The 18,846-nt window shown below is 55.6% G+C and overlaps 1 protein-coding gene across 1 annotated transcript in view; it reads left to right on the forward strand.

Annotated features, from left to right (window-relative positions):
• Positions 1–18,846, forward strand: part of GAPVD1 (GTPase activating protein and VPS9 domains 1) — a 77,290-nt gene that overhangs the window by 49,478 nt on the left and 8,966 nt on the right. The window contains exons 10-19 of the mRNA XM_075579488.1: positions 5,311–5,394; positions 6,905–7,245; positions 8,896–8,983; positions 10,805–10,882; positions 12,499–12,621; positions 13,994–14,093; positions 15,000–15,109; positions 15,466–15,625; positions 15,986–16,173; positions 18,299–18,512. Of these exons, the coding sequence (XP_075435603.1) occupies positions 5,311–5,394; positions 6,905–7,245; positions 8,896–8,983; positions 10,805–10,882; positions 12,499–12,621; positions 13,994–14,093; positions 15,000–15,109; positions 15,466–15,625; positions 15,986–16,173; positions 18,299–18,512 (1,486 nt within the window). The remainder of the gene's footprint in view (positions 1–5,310; positions 5,395–6,904; positions 7,246–8,895; positions 8,984–10,804; positions 10,883–12,498; positions 12,622–13,993; positions 14,094–14,999; positions 15,110–15,465; positions 15,626–15,985; positions 16,174–18,298; positions 18,513–18,846) is intronic.

The following is an 18,846-nucleotide window of genomic DNA, read 5'->3' on the forward strand; positions in this document are numbered from 1 at the left end:
CTGAGACACGCAGCAGCATCCAACACTGAGACGCAGCAGCAGCAGCATCCAACACTGAGACGCAGCAGCAGCATCCAACACTGAGACACGCAGCAGCTGCATCCAACACTGAGACACGCAGCAGCATCCAACACTGAGACACGCAGCAGCAGCATCCAACACTGAGACGCAGCAGCAGCATCCAACACTGAGACACGCAGCAGCTGCATCCAACACTGAGACACGCAGCAGCAGCATCATTCAACACTGAGACACGCAGCAGCATCCAACACTGAGACACGCAGAAGCAGCGGCATCCAACACTGAGACACGCAGCAGCTTCCAACACTGAGACACGCAGCAGCAGCAGCATCCAACACTGAGACGCGCAGCAGCATCCAACACTGAGACACGCAGCAGCATCCAACACTGAGACACGCAGCAGCGGCATCCAACACTGAGACACGCAGCAGCAGCATCCAACACTGAGACACGCAGCAGCATCCAACACTGAGACACGCAGCAGCAGCATCCAACACTGAGACACGCAGCAGCATCCAACACTGAGACACGCAGCAGCATCCAACACTGAGACACGCAGCAGCGGCATCCAACACTGAGACACGCAGCAGCGGCATCCAACACTGAGACACGCAGCAGCATCCAACACTGAGATACGCAGCAGCAGCATCCAACACTGAGACACGCAGCAGCAGCATCCAACACTGAGACACGCAGCAGCAGCAGCATCCAACACTGAGACACGCAGCGGCAGCGGCATCCAACACTGAGATGCAGCAGCAGCATCCAACACTGAGACACGCAGCAGCATCCAACACTGAGACACGCAGCAGCAGCATCCAACACTGAGACACGCAGCATCAGCATCCAACACTGAGACACGCAGCAGCAGCATCCAACACTGAGACACGCAGCAGCAGCATCCAACACTGAGACACGCAGCAGCGGCATCCAACACTGAGACACGCAGCAGCAGCATCCAACACTGAGACACGCAGCAGCATCCAACACTGAGACATGCAGCAGCAGCATCCAACACTGAGACACGCAGCAGCAGCATCCAACACTGAGACACGCAGCAGCAGCATCCAACACTGAGACACGCATCATCAGCATCCAACACTGAGACACGCAGCAGCAGAGGCAGCATCCAACACTGAGACGCGCAGCAGCAGCATCCAACACTGAGACGCGCAGCAGCAGCATCCAACACTGAGACACGCAGCAGCGGCATCCAACACTGAGACACGCAGCAGCAGAGGCAGCATCCAACACTGAGACGCGCAGCAGCAGCATCCAACACTGAGACGCGCAGCAGCAGCATCCAACACTGAGACACGCAGCAGCAGCATCCAACACTGAGACGCGCAGCAGCATCCAACACTGAGACACGCAGCAGCGGCATCCAACACTGAGACACGCAGCAGCGGCATCCAACACTGAGACACGCAGCAGCATCCAACACTGAGACACGCAGCAGCAGCAGCATCCAACACTGAGACGCGCAGCAGCAGCATCCAACACTGAGACACGCAGCAGCAGCATCCAACACTGAGACACGCAGCAGCAGCATCCAACACTGAGACACGCAGCAGCATCCAACACTGAGACGCGCAGCAGCGGCATCCAACACTGAGACACGCAGCAGCAGCATCCAACACTGAGACACGCAGCAGCAGCATCCAACACTGAGACGCAGCAGCATCCAACACTGAGACACGCAGCAGCTGCATCCAACACTGAGACACGCAGCAGCAGCATCATCCAACACTGAGACACGCAGCAGCAGCATCCAACACTGAGACACGCAGCAGCAGCATCCAACACTGAGACACGCAGCAGCAGCATCCAACACTGAGACACGCAGCAGCAGCATCCAACACTGAGACACGCAGCAGCAGCATCCAACACTGAGACACGCAGCAGCGGCATCCAACACTGAGACACGCAGCAGCGGCATCCAACACTGAGACACGCAGCAGCGGCATCCAACACTGAGACGCAGCAGCAGCATCCAACACTGAGACACGCAGCAGCTGCATCCAACACTGAGACACGCAGCAGCAGCATCCAACACTGAGACACTCAGCAGCGGCATCCAACACTGAGACACGCAGCAGCAGCATCCAACACTGAGACACGCAGCAGCAGCATCCAACACTGAGACACGCAGCAGCAGCATCCAACACTGAGACGCAGCAGCAGCATCCAACACTGAGACACGCAGCAGCTGCATCCAACACTGAGACACGCAGCAGCAGCATCCAACACTGAGACACGCAGCAGCAGCATCCAACACTGAGACGCGCAGCAGCATCCAACACTGAGACACGCAGCAGCATCCAACACTGAGACACGCAACAGCGGCATCCAACACTGAGACACACAGCAGCATCCAACACTGAGACACGCAGCAGCAGCAGCATCCAACACTGAGACGCGCAGCAGCATCCAACACTGAGACACGCAGCATCATCCAACACTGAGACACGCAGCAGCGGCATCCAACACTGAGACACGCAGCAGCAGCATCCAACACTGAGACACGCAGCAGCATCCAACACTGAGACACGCATCATCAGCATCCAACACTGAGACACGCAGCAGCGGCATCCAACACTGAGACACGCAGCAGCGGCATCCAACACTGAGATACGCATCATCAGCATCCAACACTGAGACACGCAGCAGCAGCATCCAACACTGAGACGCAGCAGCAGCATCCAACACTGAGACACGCAGCAGCTGCATCCAACACTGAGACACGCAGCAGCAGCATCCAACACTGAGACACGCAGCAGCAGCATCCAACACTGAGACGCGCAGCAGCATCCAACACTGAGACACGCAGCAGCATCCAACACTGAGACACGCAAGAGCGGCATCCAACACTGAGACACGCAGCAGCAGCATCATCCAACACTGAGACACGCAGCAGCGGCATCCAACACTGAGACACGCAGCAGCAGCGGCATCCAACACTGAGACACGCAGCAGCGGCATCCAACACTGAGACACGCAGCAGCAGCATCATCCAACACTGAGACACGCAGCAGCAGCGGCATCCAACACTGAGACACGCAGTAGCATCCAACACTGAGACACGCAGCAGCATCCAACACTGAGACACGCAGCAGCATCCAACACTGAGACGCAGCAGCATTCAACACTGAGACACGCAGCAGCATCCAACACTGAGACACGCAGCAGCGGCATCCAACACTGAGACACGCAGCAGCAGAGGCAGCATCCAACACTGAGACGCGCAGCAGCAGCATCCAACACTGAGACGCGCAGCAGCAGCATCCAACACTGAGACACGCAGCAGCAGCATCCAACACTGAGACGCGCAGCAGCATCCAACACTGAGACACGCAGCAGCGGCATCCAACACTGAGACACGCAGCAGCGGCATCCAACACTGAGACACGCAGCAGCATCCAACACTGAGACACGCAGCAGCAGCAGCATCCAACACTGAGACGCGCAGCAGCAGCATCCAACACTGAGACACGCAGCAGCAGCATCCAACACTGAGACACGCAGCAGCAGCATCCAACACTGAGACACGCAGCAGCATCCAACACTGAGACGCGCAGCAGCGGCATCCAACACTGAGACACGCAGCAGCAGCATCCAACACTGAGACACGCAGCAGCAGCATCCAACACTGAGACACGCAGCAGCAGCATCCAACACTGAGACGCAGCAGCAGCATCCAACACTGAGACACGCAGCAGCTGCATCCAACACTGAGACACGCAGCAGCAGCATCATCCAACACTGAGACACGCAGCAGCAGCATCCAACACTGAGACACGCAGCAGCAGCATCCAACACTGAGACACGCAGCAGCAGCATCCAACACTGAGACACGCAGCAGCAGCATCCAACACTGAGACACGCAGCAGCGGCATCCAACACTGAGACACGCAGCAGCGGCATCCAACACTGAGACACGCAGCAGCAGCATCCAACACTGAGACACGCAGCAGCAGCATCCAACACTGAGACGCAGCAGCAGCATCCAACACTGAGACACGCAGCAGCTGCATCCAACACTGAGACACGCAGCAGCAGCATCCAACACTGAGACACTCAGCAGCGGCATCCAACACTGAGACACGCAGCAGCAGCATCCAACACTGAGACACGCAGCAGCAGCATCCAACACTGAGACGCAGCAGCAGCATCCAACACTGAGACACGCAGCAGCTGCATCCAACACTGAGACACGCAGCAGCAGCATCCAACACTGAGACACGCAGCAGCAGCATCCAACACTGAGACACGCAGCAGCAGCATCCAACACTGAGACACGCAGCAGCAGCATCCAACACTGAGACGCGCAGCAGCATCCAACACTGAGACACGCAGCAGCATCCAACACTGAGACACGCAACAGCGGCATCCAACACTGAGACACACAGCAGCATCCAACACTGAGACACGCAGCAGCAGCAGCATCCAACACTGAGACGCGCAGCAGCATCCAACACTGAGACACGCAGCAGCATCCAACACTGAGACACGCAGCAGCGGCATCCAACACTGAGACACGCAGCAGCAGCATCCAACACTGAGACACGCAGCAGCATCCAACACTGAGACACGCATCATCAGCATCCAACACTGAGACACGCAGCAGCGGCATCCAACACTGAGACACGCAGCAGCGGCATCCAACACTGAGATACGCATCATCAGCATCCAACACTGAGACACGCAGCAGCAGCATCCAACACTGAGACGCAGCAGCAGCATCCAACACTGAGACACGCAGCAGCAGCATCCAACACTGAGACACGCAGCAGCAGCATCCAACACTGAGACGCGCAGCAGCATCCAACACTGAGACACGCAGCAGCATCCAACACTGAGACACGCAAGAGCGGCATCCAACACTGAGACACGCAGCAGCAGCATCATCCAACACTGAGACACGCAGCAGCGGCATCCAACACTGAGACACGCAGCAGCAGCGGCATCCAACACTGAGACACGCAGCAGCGGCATCCAACACTGAGACACGCAGCAGCAGCATCATCCAACACTGAGACACGCAGCAGCAGCGGCATCCAACACTGAGACACGCAGTAGCATCCAACACTGAGACACGCAGCAGCATCCAACACTGAGACACGCAGCAGCATCCAACACTGAGACGCACCAGCATTCAACACTGAGACACGCAGCAGCATCCAACACTGAGACGCAGCAGCATCCAACACTGAGACATGCAACAGCAGCATCCAACACTGAGACGCAGCAGCAGCGTAATGTGTAACGTGTCCTGACATTTCTTTTCAGGTGCTCCGCACGTCACTTCCCCCCCCACCCAGACGGAGGCGCTGTTGGCAATGTTTGACCCACTGGCCCCAGCGTCCACCGAAGGTAATTCTTTCAAGGTGACGGTTCCTGCTTAGGACCACAGTGGACTTGGCTAGCAGTGACAGTGTTAAATCCCAGAGACTGACCTGTCGTGGCTCCGGTACAGGGAGGAGACGGGAGTCATTTGCCTCATCACTGGGGAACGGAGATTAAAAGCGAGTCCCAGAGTCCCCGTTATAAATGGAAACGCGCCAATGTTATAATGTTCGGTAACGCTCGTCTGTTCCTCTTTAAGGCAGAGGGTCTCAACGCCAGCCCTCAAGCCCCCCCCCCCACTTCAACAGGTCAGGTTTTCAGGATATCCCAGCTTCAGCACAGGTGGCTCAATCAGTGGCTCAGTTGTAGACTAGACAACTTCAGTTTTCAAGGGCCACCAACAGATCAGGTGTTCCGGATATGCCTGCTTCAGCACAGGCGGCTCAATCAGTGGCTCAGTCTTCAACTGAGCCACCAATTGAGCCACCTGTGCTGAAGCAGGGATATATTGAAAACCTGCCCTGTTGGTGGCCCTTGAGGACTGGCATTGGCCGCTCCTGTGATGCGTATACTGCTACTGTAGGGATACACTGGTATCTCTCATATGCAGGAGACGTACACAGACAGATGGAGTGCAAGTTATTTAAGGCAAGGTATAGAAGGTGCGTGTGTATTTGCCCCAAACTGCAAACATATGAAACACACTGTAACCTGTTCAGGAAGGCAGGTATACACGGTGTTGTACAAGGTTGATGGAGGCTCCTTGTGTTTTTAGGAGGAAAGGGGAATGAGCCCCGTGTATCCGATGCTACAAAGTCACATTTATGGCTATTTTGCAAAAGCCTCCAATCCATATATAGACCACAATGTTAGGAATCTCATTACAAATGTGAAATAATCAGTCATAGAGGAGGGTAGCGTATACAGACTAAACCCTGGGTGTGGGGCTAGTATGCAGAGCAATGGATAGAGACAGAAGGTGAACCATCCGCAGACACGTCACCCATGAACTCAAATGAGCCCACAAACTGCTGCCCTTACCCGACCCGTTGTCTTCGCTACCCGTCCAGCCGGTCCGAGCTCACGGTAGGTAAGAAGGTGCCGTCTCCTGTGTGAATGAAGAGCTGTTGGTCCGGCTGTGTCCCAGCATGCCGAGCGCACCGGCGCGTCCACAGATTCAAAGGGGTGGCGCCAGCACTCGCGCTGGGGAGGGATTGTATCCCCCTTGTAGTTGTAGTGCGAAGCCTGCGTGCTCCGGCCAATATAAATAGGAGTGAAGATGAGATGATAGACGGTCACTGCAAAATGCTGCACATCACAGACACTCTGACGCGTTTCATCCCGACATGGGACTTTATCAAAGAGTAAAGTGTTTGCTCTTTGATAAAGTCCCATGTCGGGATGAAACGCGTCAGAGTGTCTGTGATGTGCAGCATTTTGTTCTAATAAAGTTGATTTTATTTTTCCAAGTGTGGCCGCGTCCCATTTTGCAGGACCGCCTATCATCTCATCTTCACTCCTTGTGTTTTTATATCAGTGGTGCGGCCCAAGGTGCACTATGCCAGACCCTCGCAGCCGCCTCCCGACCCCCCCATCCTGGAAGGGACGATCGGAGGGAACGAGGCCCGGCTGCCCACGTTCGGATCCCACGTCTTCATTCCGACCGACACGGACGCTTACAGACAGCGGCACTCGTGCCCGGAGAGGTTGGTGCGCAGTCGCAGCACCGATATCGTGTCGTCTGTACGGAGGCCCATGAGCGACCCTGGCTGGGTACGGCGGGGAGGGAACGAGGAGCGAGATGTTCTGCCAGGACCGGCGGCCCTAATCAACATCGGCCAGTCATCCTCCTCCCCCAGCAAGGACTGCAGAGGAGAGGTGAGCCTGGCTGCTTCCTCCCTGCTGTGTGTGCTCTGCTGCGTCGCTTCCTCCCCCGCCGAGCGCGCTCTGCCGCCTGCAACGTCGCTTTCTCCCCCACGGAGCGCGCTCTGCCGCCTGCAACGTCGCTTCCTCCCCCGCGGAGCGCGCTCTGCCGCCTGCAACGTCGCTTTCTCCCCCGCGGAGCGCGCTCTGCCGCCTGCAACGTCGCTTCCTCCCCTGCAGAGCGCGCTCTTGCGCCTGCAACGTCGCTTCCTCCCCCGCGGAGCGCGCTCTGCCGCGTCGCTTCTATCACCGCAGAGTGCGCTCTGCCTGCAACGTCGCTTTCCCCGCGAAGCGCGCTCTGCTTGCAACGTCGCTTCTTTCCCAGCGGAGCGTTCTCTGCCGCCTACAGTGTCGATTCCTCCCCCGCAGAGCGCGCTCTGCCACCTGCCATGTCACTTCCTCGCCGCGTGGAGTGCTCTGACGCCTGGAGCGTCGCTCCCTCCCCCGCTGCCCCCACCCCCGCGTTGCACTCTGCTGCCTCCTCCCCCACAGCGCGCTCTCTGCCACCTGCGGCGCCGCCTCCTCCACCGTGTTGCGCTGTGCCGCCTCCTCCCCTACGGCGCGCTTTGCCGCTTGCAGCGTCGATCTCTGCCGCCTGCGGCGTCGCTCCCTCCCCTGCGTTGCACTCTGCCGCCACCTCCCCCACGGCGTGCTCTCTGCCGCCTGCGGCGCTGCCTTCTCCCCCACGTTCACTCTGCAGCCTCCTACCCCACGGCGTGCTCTCTGCTGCCTGCGGCATCGCCTCCTCCCCTGCGTTGCCTCCTCCCCTGTGTTGCCTCCTCCCCCGCGTTGCATTCTGCAGCCTCCTCCCCTACGGCGCGCTCTCTGCAGCCTGCGGTGTACCCTCCTCCCCCGCGTTGCACTCTCTGCAGCCTGCGTTGTACCCTCCTCCCCCACAGTGCGCTCTCTGCTGCCTGCGGCGTCGAATCCTCCCCTGCGTTGCACTCTGCCACTTGCAGTATTGCTCCCTCCCTGCGTTGCACTCTGCCACTTGCAGTATTGCTCCCTCCCTGCGTTGCACTCTGCCACTTGCAGTATTGCTCCCTCCCTGCGTTGCACTCTGCCACTTGCAGTATTGCTCCCTACCCGCGTTGAACTCTGCCGCCTTCTCCCTCACGGCGCGCTCTCTGGTGCCTGCAGCATTGCTCCCTCCCCGCGTTGTACTCTGCCGTCTGCAGCGTTGCTCCCTCCTCCCGCAGCGTGCGCTGCGCTTTTATTGTAACCTGTTTTGTTTGGGGGGGGGGGGCGCTTCATAGTGCAGAAGACATAGATTTATGAGTTGCATCTGCATGTTTTCCGAAGGTCCCCAAACCTGCTTCATTGGGGGGAGTTTGTGAAAGGAAGATGTGACAAGCCCAGTGACCTCACTTACATGCCACTACCCAGAATCCTCGTCTGCAGCTTAACCACTGCAGAACGTGACTATGGCACGTGCGTTAAGTGGGTTTGGGGTCCGGCGGATACGTGGATTCTCTAAGTTGGTATCGTGGAGACTTTTTGCCACGATTTACCCACAATAACCGGGGTCTCCATATTGCATGTTTGTGTTGGGCGTATAAGTGTGCCAGAGAGTCGGTGTAATGTGACCCGTGTGTTTTCTCCAAGCCGGAAGAGAGGAAAGACAGCGACGACGAGCGATCAGACAGGAACCGCCCGTGGTGGAGGAAGCGGTTTGTGTCCGCGATGCCCAAAGGTAAATACGCAACCATATCGTTACCCTCCCAACGCACACGCGTGCCCGTTACCCTCCCAACGCACACACGTGCCTGTTACCCTCCCAACGCACACGCGTGCCCGTTACCCTCCCAACGCACACACGTGCCTGTTGCCCTCCCAACGCACACGCGTGCCGTTACCCTCCCACGCACACACACGTGCCTGTTACCCTCCCAACGCACACGCTTGCCCGTTACCCTCCCAACGCACACACGTGCCTGTTGCCCTCCCAACGCACACGCGTGCCTGTTACCCCCCCAACGCGCGTGCCTGTTACCCTCCCAACGCGCACGCGTGCCTGTTACCCTCCCAACGCACACGCGTGCCTGTTACCCTCCCAACGCACACGCGTGCCTGTTACCCTCCCAACGCACACGCGTGCCCGTTACCCTCCCAACGCACACGCGTGCCCGTTGCCCTCCCAACGCGCACGCGTGCCTGTTACCCTCCCAACGCGCACGCGTGCCTGTTACCCTCCCAACGCACACGCGTGCCTGTTACCCTCCCAACGCACACGCGTGCCTGTTACCCTCCCAACGCACACGCGTGCCTGTTACCCTCCCAACGCACACGCGTGCCTGTTACCCTCCCAACGCACACGCGTGCCCGTTACCCTCCCAACGCGCACGCGTGCCCGTTGCCCTCCCAACGCGCACGCGTGCCTGTTACCCTCCCAACGCGCACGCGTGCCTGTTACCCTCCCAACGCGCACGCGTGCCTGTTACCCTCCCAACGCACACGCGTGCCTGTTGCCCTCCCAACGCACACGCGTGCCTGTTGCCCTCCCAACGCACACGCGTGCCTGTTACCCTCCCAACGCACACGCGTGCCTGTTACCCTCCCAACGCACACGCGTGCCTGTTGCCCTCCCAACGCACACGCGTGCCTGTTGCCCTCCCAACGCACACGCGTGCCTGTTGCCCTCCCAACGCACACGCGTGCCTGTTGCCCTCCCAACGCACACGCGTGCCTGTTGCCCTCCCAGAGCCTGTTGCCCTCCCAACGCACACGCGTGCCTGTTACCCTCCCAACGCACACGCGTGCCTGTTACCCTCCCAACGCACACGCGTGCCTGTTACCCTCCCAACGCACACGCGTGCCTGTTACCCTCCCAACGCACACGCGTGCCTGTTACCCTCCCAACGCACACGGGTGCCTGTTGCCCTCCCAAATTGCGCACTTACATAAATGTGATAGAAACAGGCGCGTAAAACTATAGAGGAGGGGCGTGTGGTATCCTCACCGCTTTGCCTGATGCCGGCGTCTCCTCGTCTGCTGCACTTCCGGTGCGATCGATTTCTGCGGGTGAGGGCAGGGAGTAATCCGACTTCCACAGTCACGATACAGATTGGAGCCTACTGTTGCTGAAACGGAGCCTACGCGTTTTCGCTTAGAATCGCTTCATCAGGAGTCATTCGAGTACACTCGGCCACCACCAGGCCAAGTATTAGGGATATCCCTGCTTCAGCACAGGTGGCTCAGTCAGTGGTTCGGTCTACGCTTGAGCCACCTGTGCTGAAGCAGGGATATTCTGAAAACTTGACCTGTTGGTGGCCCTTGGGGACTGGAGTTGAGCCCCCGGCCCTAACACAATAATATCTGCTTGAGGATCCCACCCGGTAACACTGGTGAGTTGGAGCGGTGCAGAGAAGCGGTTACATTGATTATGCTACCTTAGACCTCTCCCATTAACAGGCGTCTGCCTGTTTCCACGGGTAACCATGGCAAAGCATGGCGTCGATTTGGTCATTTCCTTCATATTGAGTATATTTCTCTTTTCCTGTGTGTCCTTTCTCAGCTCCCATCCCGTTCAGGAAGAAGGAAAAACAGGACAAAGATAAGGAGGACCTGGGGCCCGACCGCTTTCTCCTGCAAGGTGCGTCTGCTCAGTAAAACACACACGGGCTCCTGGTTAAGAGGTGATTGCTTTACTGAGAGGCGGCTGATCTGAGACCGGCGGCTGTGTCTGTTACTGTAATGGCACAGATCCTGCCTGATCTAAAGGGGCCGTTCCTGTAATGGCACAGATCCTGCCTGATCTAAAGGGGCCGTTCCTGTAATGGCACAGATCCTGCCTGATTTAAAGGGGCCGTTCCTGTAATGGCACAGATCCTGCCTGATTTAAAGGGGCCGTTCCTGTAATGGCACAGATCCTGCCTGATCTAAAGGGGCCGTTCCTGTAATGGCACAGACCCTGCCTGATTTAAAGGGGCCGTTCCTGTAATGGCACAGATCCTGCCTGATTTAAAGGGGCCGTTCCTGTAATGGCACAGCTCCTGCCTGATTTAAAGGGGCCGTTCCTGTAATGGCACAGACCCTGCCTGATTTAAAGGGGCCGTTCCTGTAATGGCACAGATCCTGCCTGATTTAAAGGGGCCGTTCCTGTAATGGCACAGATCCTGCCTGATTTAAAGGGGCCGTTCCTGTAATGGCACAGATCCTGCCTGATTTAAAGGGGCCGTTCCTGTAATGGCACAGCTCCTGCCTGATTTAAAGGGGCCGTTCCTGTAATGGCACAGATCCTGCCTGATTTAAAGGGGCCGTTCCTGGCAGCAGAGCAAAAAAATCCGCTTCTTTAAAGGAGCAACCCAACGTTTTTTTTAAAGAGGGGGTCTCCGAAGCTGAACCCCATTATTTTCAGCTCAGGGGGCCCCCTACTTCCGGAGATATTTACCTCCATAGTAGGTGCCGGTAGCCGCTGCTGCTGGGCTTTAAAGTTTAAACCTCCTACGTCACACGGGCCAGTAGGAAGCCGCACCCGATGACGTCACAGGTTCCTATTGGCCCACTGGGTGGGGGAGCTTTAAACTTTAATGCCCAGCTTGCTCAGCTGGAGCGGATATCGGCACCTACTACGGAGGTAAGTATCTCCGGAAGCAGGGGGTCCCAGGAGCTGAAATTAATGGGCTTCAGCTCGGAGACCCCCTGCTTCAATCCTGGTATATAAAGAGAAGTGAGAGCGCTTGGATTGCCGCTTCAAACGCGATTCTCTCTCTTCCCAGCGCCTTTGAATGGAGTTTGTCAATCAGGTGTTTTCTTTACCCTTATCCCACCCTGTACTTATCAGAGACACACACACACACACACACACACACAGACACACAGACACACACACACACAGACACACGGCAATGCCACGCTTCTCTGCTATTTGTATTCATAACATAAGATGCATTTAAAGGCTTCGCAAGATTAATCAATCTCTCTCCATGCAGCACAATCACAAATACGGGGTGTATAATGCACGCTGCTACATTTATGTACGTTCGGAAACCGCGGGGCGGATATTCCTGCGCTGCGTCGATCAGGGCGGAATGAGGGATTTCCTGTCCGTCCAGATAGCTGTTGCTTCTGAAAGTAGTGCAGGGATTTGATTTGCGGCGCAGGGATGTGCGGCGCAGGGATTTGCGGCATCGCCAGCGGGGGAAAGTGAAGGGGATTACCGCGGAAGCCGTTGGTGTGGGACTGAGTAGATCGGTGTTCTGTTTGCAGATGACGCAACGCCCAGGTTCAGCTCCCAGTCGCAGGCAGCAGAGGATATCCTGGATAAGTACCGGAACGCCATGAAAAGGACCAGTCACAGCGAAGGAGTCGCCGTGTCGTACGAGGCCGCAGGTAAGAAGCCTCCGGAACTAGACAGAACCAGAGGTTGTCTGTGTCCAGGTATACGGTATAGGACTGTTCTCACACACAGACCTTCAGAACCAGCGTAGGTACCACAGGAAAGAGAGAGAAGTAAAGAAACAGCCTGTAATAAATACTTAATCACTTTATATTCTATCAAATCAAGCAAAACGTAGAAGACCTAGCTGAAATAGGAGCTGCATTATACACCATGAATGTCATGCTGTTCCCTAAACTTAGAGGTCATGCCGTTCCTCATAACCTGGGATAGAGGTCATGCTGTTCCCTAAACTTAATTAGAGGTCATGCCGTTCCTCATAACCTAGGATAGAGGTCATGCTGTTCCTCACATCTCGGGGTTAGAGGTCATGCCGTTCCTCACATCTCGGGGTTAGAGGTCATGCCGTTCCTCACATCTCAGGGTTAGAGGTCATGCTGTTCCTCACATCTTGGGATAGAGGTCATGGGTTCCTCACATCTCGGGGTTAGAGGTCATGCCGTTCCTCACATCTCGGGGTTAGAGGTCATGGGTTCCTCACATCTCGGGGTTAGAGGTCATGCCGTTCCTCACATCTCGGGGTTAGAGGTCATGCCGTTCCTCACATCTCAGGGTTAGAGGTCATGCCGTTCCTCACATCTGGGATAGAGGACTTCCCATTGTCAGCTTAAATCTGAAACCGTGATATTTTTGACCTAGGGATTTGCACAGATCTGAACTCGATTGCTGCTGTCTAGAATGTGACCTTCTTGTTAGTGTGACACACTAGAGGTTGCGAGCTCTCTGGGGTAGATTCACTATTTGCCAGTGACGGTTATCGCACCCCGACTATAACTCCCCCTTACTTGAATAGCGGTTAACGTAGATTTACGGCGCAGTACCCAGCATCGCCACCTCGTGAGTCCTGGCGGGTGTGATGCATTACGGGCAAAAGGGGGTTACCCGCCGGTATAAAAAAGAACAGATTCTTTCCTAATGGATCCCATTGGTGGCTGCTGCACGGGTGTAGGACGGGTGCGCTTCCAGTGTTGCAAGGAAATGTAGTTAGCAGCCATGATCGGGAAGCCCCCCCCCCCCCCCCCCCCCCAAATATGCTATGCTAGTGGCTGTCCAGAATGCAGAACTGCAGCAGCATGTGACCCGTGCAGCGGTTCTCAAGACCACCCAACAGCGCAGGTTTTCAGAATATCCCTGCTTCAGCACAGGTGGCTGTCGAAGACATGTCACTACCAAAGACTGAGCCGCCTGTGCTGAAGCAGGGATATCCTGAAAACCTGACCTGTTGGTGGCCCTTGAGGACTGGAGTTAAGCCCCCCCTGCTACATAGAACCGCCGCTGCGTGTGACCCGTGTCCCGTGTCTGCAGATGCCACTGGGGACGGGGAAAGTCTCCACGACTCGACGCGCGATGACGCGCTGCAGAACATTACCTCTGATGACCTCCCGGACTCCGCCTTCTCATACAGGTATCTGTAACAAACAGGATCACACAGCCACAAATCCCCCGTGGGATTTCCTCGGGGGTCTCTGACAGGGGGGGGGGGGGTCCTTTGCCCTTATCCCCGCCCCTGTCCTTATCAGAGAACCAATAAAGGTAGCAGGAGGAGGAGAAGGGAGGTTTGCCTGTGATAATTCTTGTTAAACACACAGACGTCAGATAAAAGGGAGCAGCCCAAGGGAATCAAACCTCTCCCAAATCTCAGCTCATCGTTTTTATAAACTGCTTTAAATAATGATTTAAACGGCTTGTAGACTTCAGATTTGGTTATAACGGTGTCGGTCACTCAGATGTGACCCCTTAACCATGTCACTGCCATTAGTACACTTTGCCCCTAGGAGGGACTGACCCCTTAACCATGTCACTGCCATTACTACACTTTGCCCCTAGGAGGGACTGACCCCTTAACCATGTCACTGCCATTAGTACACTTGGCTCCTAGGAGGGACTGACCCCTTAACCCTGTCACTGCCATTAGTACACTTTGCCCCTAGGAGGGACTGACCCCTTAACCCTGTCACTGCCATTAGTACACTTTGCCCGTAGGAGAGACTGACCCCTTAACCCTGTCACTGCCATTAGTACCCTTTGCCCCTTGGAGAGACTGACCCCTTAACCCTGTCACTGCCATTAGTACACTTTGCCCCTTGGAGGGACTGACCTCTTAACCCTGTCACTGCCATTAGTACACTTTGCCCCTAGGAGAGACTGACCCCTTAACCATGTCACTGCCATTAGTACACTTTGCCCCTTGGAGGGACTGACCTCTTAACCCTGTCACTGCCATTAGTACACTTTGCCCCTTGGAGGGACTGACCCCTTATTATAAGGAGGAAGGGATCCTTACGCTGTGTGTATTTGGTGCTTTTTCTAGGGATGCTAAGAAGAAGCTTCGCCTCGCCCTGTGCTCTGCGGATTCTGTTGCGTTCCCGATGTTGTCGCACACCACGCGAAACGGCCTGCCCGATCACACAAACCCGGAAGGTGATCCTCTTCCTTTTACGGGCCCCTTCAATTGATATTTAGGGCCATGTTTACTAAGCGGCACTACACTATAATGCCCCTTTTTGGCACATTCCAGCAAGTCCTTAGCACCGCTTGGTAAATATGTCCCTTCGTGCATTCGGCGTTGCCGCACCGCGCACATTTTTAACGGGGACAGAGATGCAGCCGAAAGATCCGTTTGCGAGTTTCTGTACAGAAGGGCTGGTCTCTGAAGTGGGAGAGAGATACAAAGCACAGGAGAGCCTCTTGTGATCTTTGGCTGCCTCTCCGGGTGGGGTTGCGGTGTTTGGGGGAGCAGCGGAGGTGTAACTTCGGCCGTGTCCCCTCCTTCCCAGAGAATGAGATCGTGTGCTTCCTCAAAGTCCAGCTGGCCGAGGCCATAAACCTGCAGGACAAGAACCTGATGGCTCAGACGCAGGAGACCATGCGCTGCGTCAGCTGCTTCGACAGCCGCACCTGCAGCAAGATCCTGGTGTCCATCGCAGAGGACTACAGGTACCGAGGAGCCAGTCCCGGGTACCGGCGCAGACTTTGGGTGCAATCCCCATGCCGGCTCTCCTTGAGCGAGTCACTTCCTTCCTCTGCGGGGCTGCAGACGTACAGCGCTGCGCACACTGCTGCTGCTGTAGACGGACGCACACAATTATTCTATTATGATTACGCATCGTGCTGCAGTCCCTCTAAGGAGCAGAGGGAGATAGGTTTATGCATCGCACATATTCCTGTACACGCCATTGTCACGCGAAACACATGTCAACTGAGTTAGTTATAGGCAGCAATGAAACAACAAGATGTATAGCGTTGGCGGTGTACATATACAGAATGTCACACGCGTGTGTCTGTTGGTCCTTGCAGGAAGAGAGCGTCGTACATCGCATACTTAACGCGGTGTCGCCAGGGCCTGCAGAGCACCCAGGCGCATCTAGAGCGCCTGCTGCAGAGAGTGCTGCGCGACAAGGAAGTTTCCACCCGATATTTCACCACCGTCTGTGTGCGCTTACTGCTGGAGAGCAAGGAGGCGAAGATCCAGGAGTTCATTCAAGGTGAAACCAGAGGGGAGATGTCTTCTCCTCACTTTTTTTTTTTTTTTTTCCAAAATTTTTTATTAGGCAGTTAAACAATTACATGCTAGGTACGGTATAAACAATATGTCAGCCTAATGTACATTTTTTTCTTTTTCTTGAGAGAAAAGAGAAAAGAAAAGGCTCAACGCCTCCCTGATCTCATGAAGTCCATCAGGGAGGCGCGAGTATGGAAACAGAGAGGGAGTAGAGAAGGGGGGGCAGGGTGTGGGGGGGGGGGGGGAGGGTGGAGAGGGTACAAAGGGTATAGCGGGGGGTGGTCATGATCCCCAGAACCTTGGTGATTTTGGTTTGGGCTTTAATGTGGATTGGGCTTCTAGTTTGTTAGGGGGCGTTTCGTCTTATATGCGCCAAATAGGTGTACCATGGGTCCCAAATTGCTGTAAATGAGGTAGAAGACCTCTTAAGGAAAGCAGACAATCTCTCCATGTCCATTACTTCTTGCACCCTTCTTATTATTGTTTGTTTCGAGGGGGGAGACACTTTCTTCCAGGCGGCTGCCACCGCACACCTAGCCGCCGTGAGGATGAAGGAGACTAATTTTCCTGTTGGTCGGTCCAGATAGTCTAGGGGCCTGGCCAACAGGTAGGTCAGCGGTTCAACAGGTATTTTGAGGTCTGTGACCTCCTCTATTAATTTTTGTGTTGTTTCCCAGTATTTCTGAATTTCCGGACATGTCCACCAAATGTGGGCCATGTCCCCCTTTTGACCGCAGCCTCTCCAACATAGATCGGATGCCAGGTCTTCTCCTCACTTTTAAGGCAATACCATCCTCTTCCCCTCCTTACATCTCACCCTAATATCTCACTATAACCTCCTCTGCCCCTCCTTACATCTCACCCTACTATCTCACTATACCCTCCTCTTCCCCTCCTTACATCTCACCCTAATATCTCACTATACCCTCCTCTGCCCCTCCTTACATCTCACCCTAATATCTCACTATACCCTCCTCTGCCCCTCCTTACATCTCACCCTAATATCTCACTATACCCTCCTCTGCCCCTCCTTACATCTCACCCTAATATCTCACTATACCCTCCTCTGCCCCTCCTTACATCTCACCCTAATATCTCACTATACCCTCCTCTGCCCCTCCTTACATCTCACCCTAATATCTCACCATACCCCCCTCTGCCCCTCCTTACATCTCACCCTAATATCTCACTATCCCCTCCTCTGCCCCTCCTTACATCTCATCCTAATATCCCACTATACCCTCCTCTGCCCCTCCTTACATCTCACCCTAATATCTCACTATACCCTCCTCTGCCCCTCCTTACATCTCACCCTAATATCTCACTATACCCTCCTCTTCCCCTCCTTACATCTCACCCTAATATCTCACTATAACCTCCTCTGCCCCTCCTTACATCTCACCCTAATATCTCACTATAACCTCCTCTGCCCCTCCTTACATCTCACCCTAATATCTCACTATACCCTCCTCTGCCCCTCCTTACATCTCACCCTATTATCTCACTATACACTCCTCTGCCCCTCCTTACATCTCACCCTAATATCTCACTATACACTCCTCTGCCCCTCCTTACATCTCACCCTAATATCTCACTATACCCTCTTCTGCCCCTCCTTACATATCACCCTAATATCTCACTATACCCTCCTCTGCCCCTCCTTACATCTCACCCTAATATCTCACTATACCCTCCCCTGCCTCTCCTTACATCTCACCCTAATATCTCACTACACCCTCCTCCCGACTCTTGCGTTCTGCTCAGGAATGTCTTCTCTCTGCCCCTTTTGTGTCTAAAGCCCTCTCCCGCCTTAAACCTTTCTCACTGACCGCCCCACACCTCGTAATGTTACTTGTATGTCTGAAGCACTTCTTCCCACTATGTGTTATATTATTACAGATCCCTATCCAGGGATGGGATAATGTGTCATTTGTACTGTCCTTGGGATATATATCTAGATTGTATTTGGAAACCCAGTTTCCGAGTATCTAATCTCTGCTCCGAGCTTTAAGAAGCCGTTGGGGCATAACCACGTGGCTGATGAAATGAGCCCCGTGGCGTGCGGCGCGTGGCATTTTGTTGTATGTAATGGCGTCCTCTCTCCGCAGAGTTCCAGAAGCTGACGGCCGCAGACGATAAGACGGCGCAGGTGGAGGAGTTCCTGCAGTCGCTGTACGGGGCGATGGCGCAGGACGTGATCTGGCAGAACGCCAGCGAGGAGCAGCTGCAGGACGCACAGACCGCCATAGAGCGCAGTGTCATGAACCGCATCTTCAAGCTGGCTTTCTACCCCAACCAGGACGCAGACGTGCTGCGGGATCAGTGAGTGCTGCCCCTGCCTTATATGCGCTCCAGGGGTGGATAAAAGTGGGGAGGAGGAATGGGAGGGGGAGGGAAAGAGGTGGGTGGGTGGGGGCAAGCTCGAGAGAGGTGGGGGGGAGGTAGAGCGAGGTGGGGGGGAGGTAGAGCGAGGTGGGGGGAGAGGTAGAGCGAGGTGGGGGGAGAGGGGTAGAGGGAGGTGTGGGGGGAGGTAGAGGGAGGTGGGGGGAGGTAGAGCGAGGTGTGGGGGGAGGTAGAGCGAGGTGTGGGGGGAGGTAGAGCGAGGTGTGGGGGGAGGTAGAGCGAGGTGTGGGGGGAGGTAGAGCGAATGTTGGGG

The sequence above is a fragment of the Ascaphus truei genome, chromosome 21, assembly GCF_040206685.1.
Source record: "Ascaphus truei isolate aAscTru1 chromosome 21, aAscTru1.hap1, whole genome shotgun sequence".
NCBI lineage: Eukaryota > Metazoa > Chordata > Amphibia > Anura > Ascaphidae > Ascaphus > Ascaphus truei.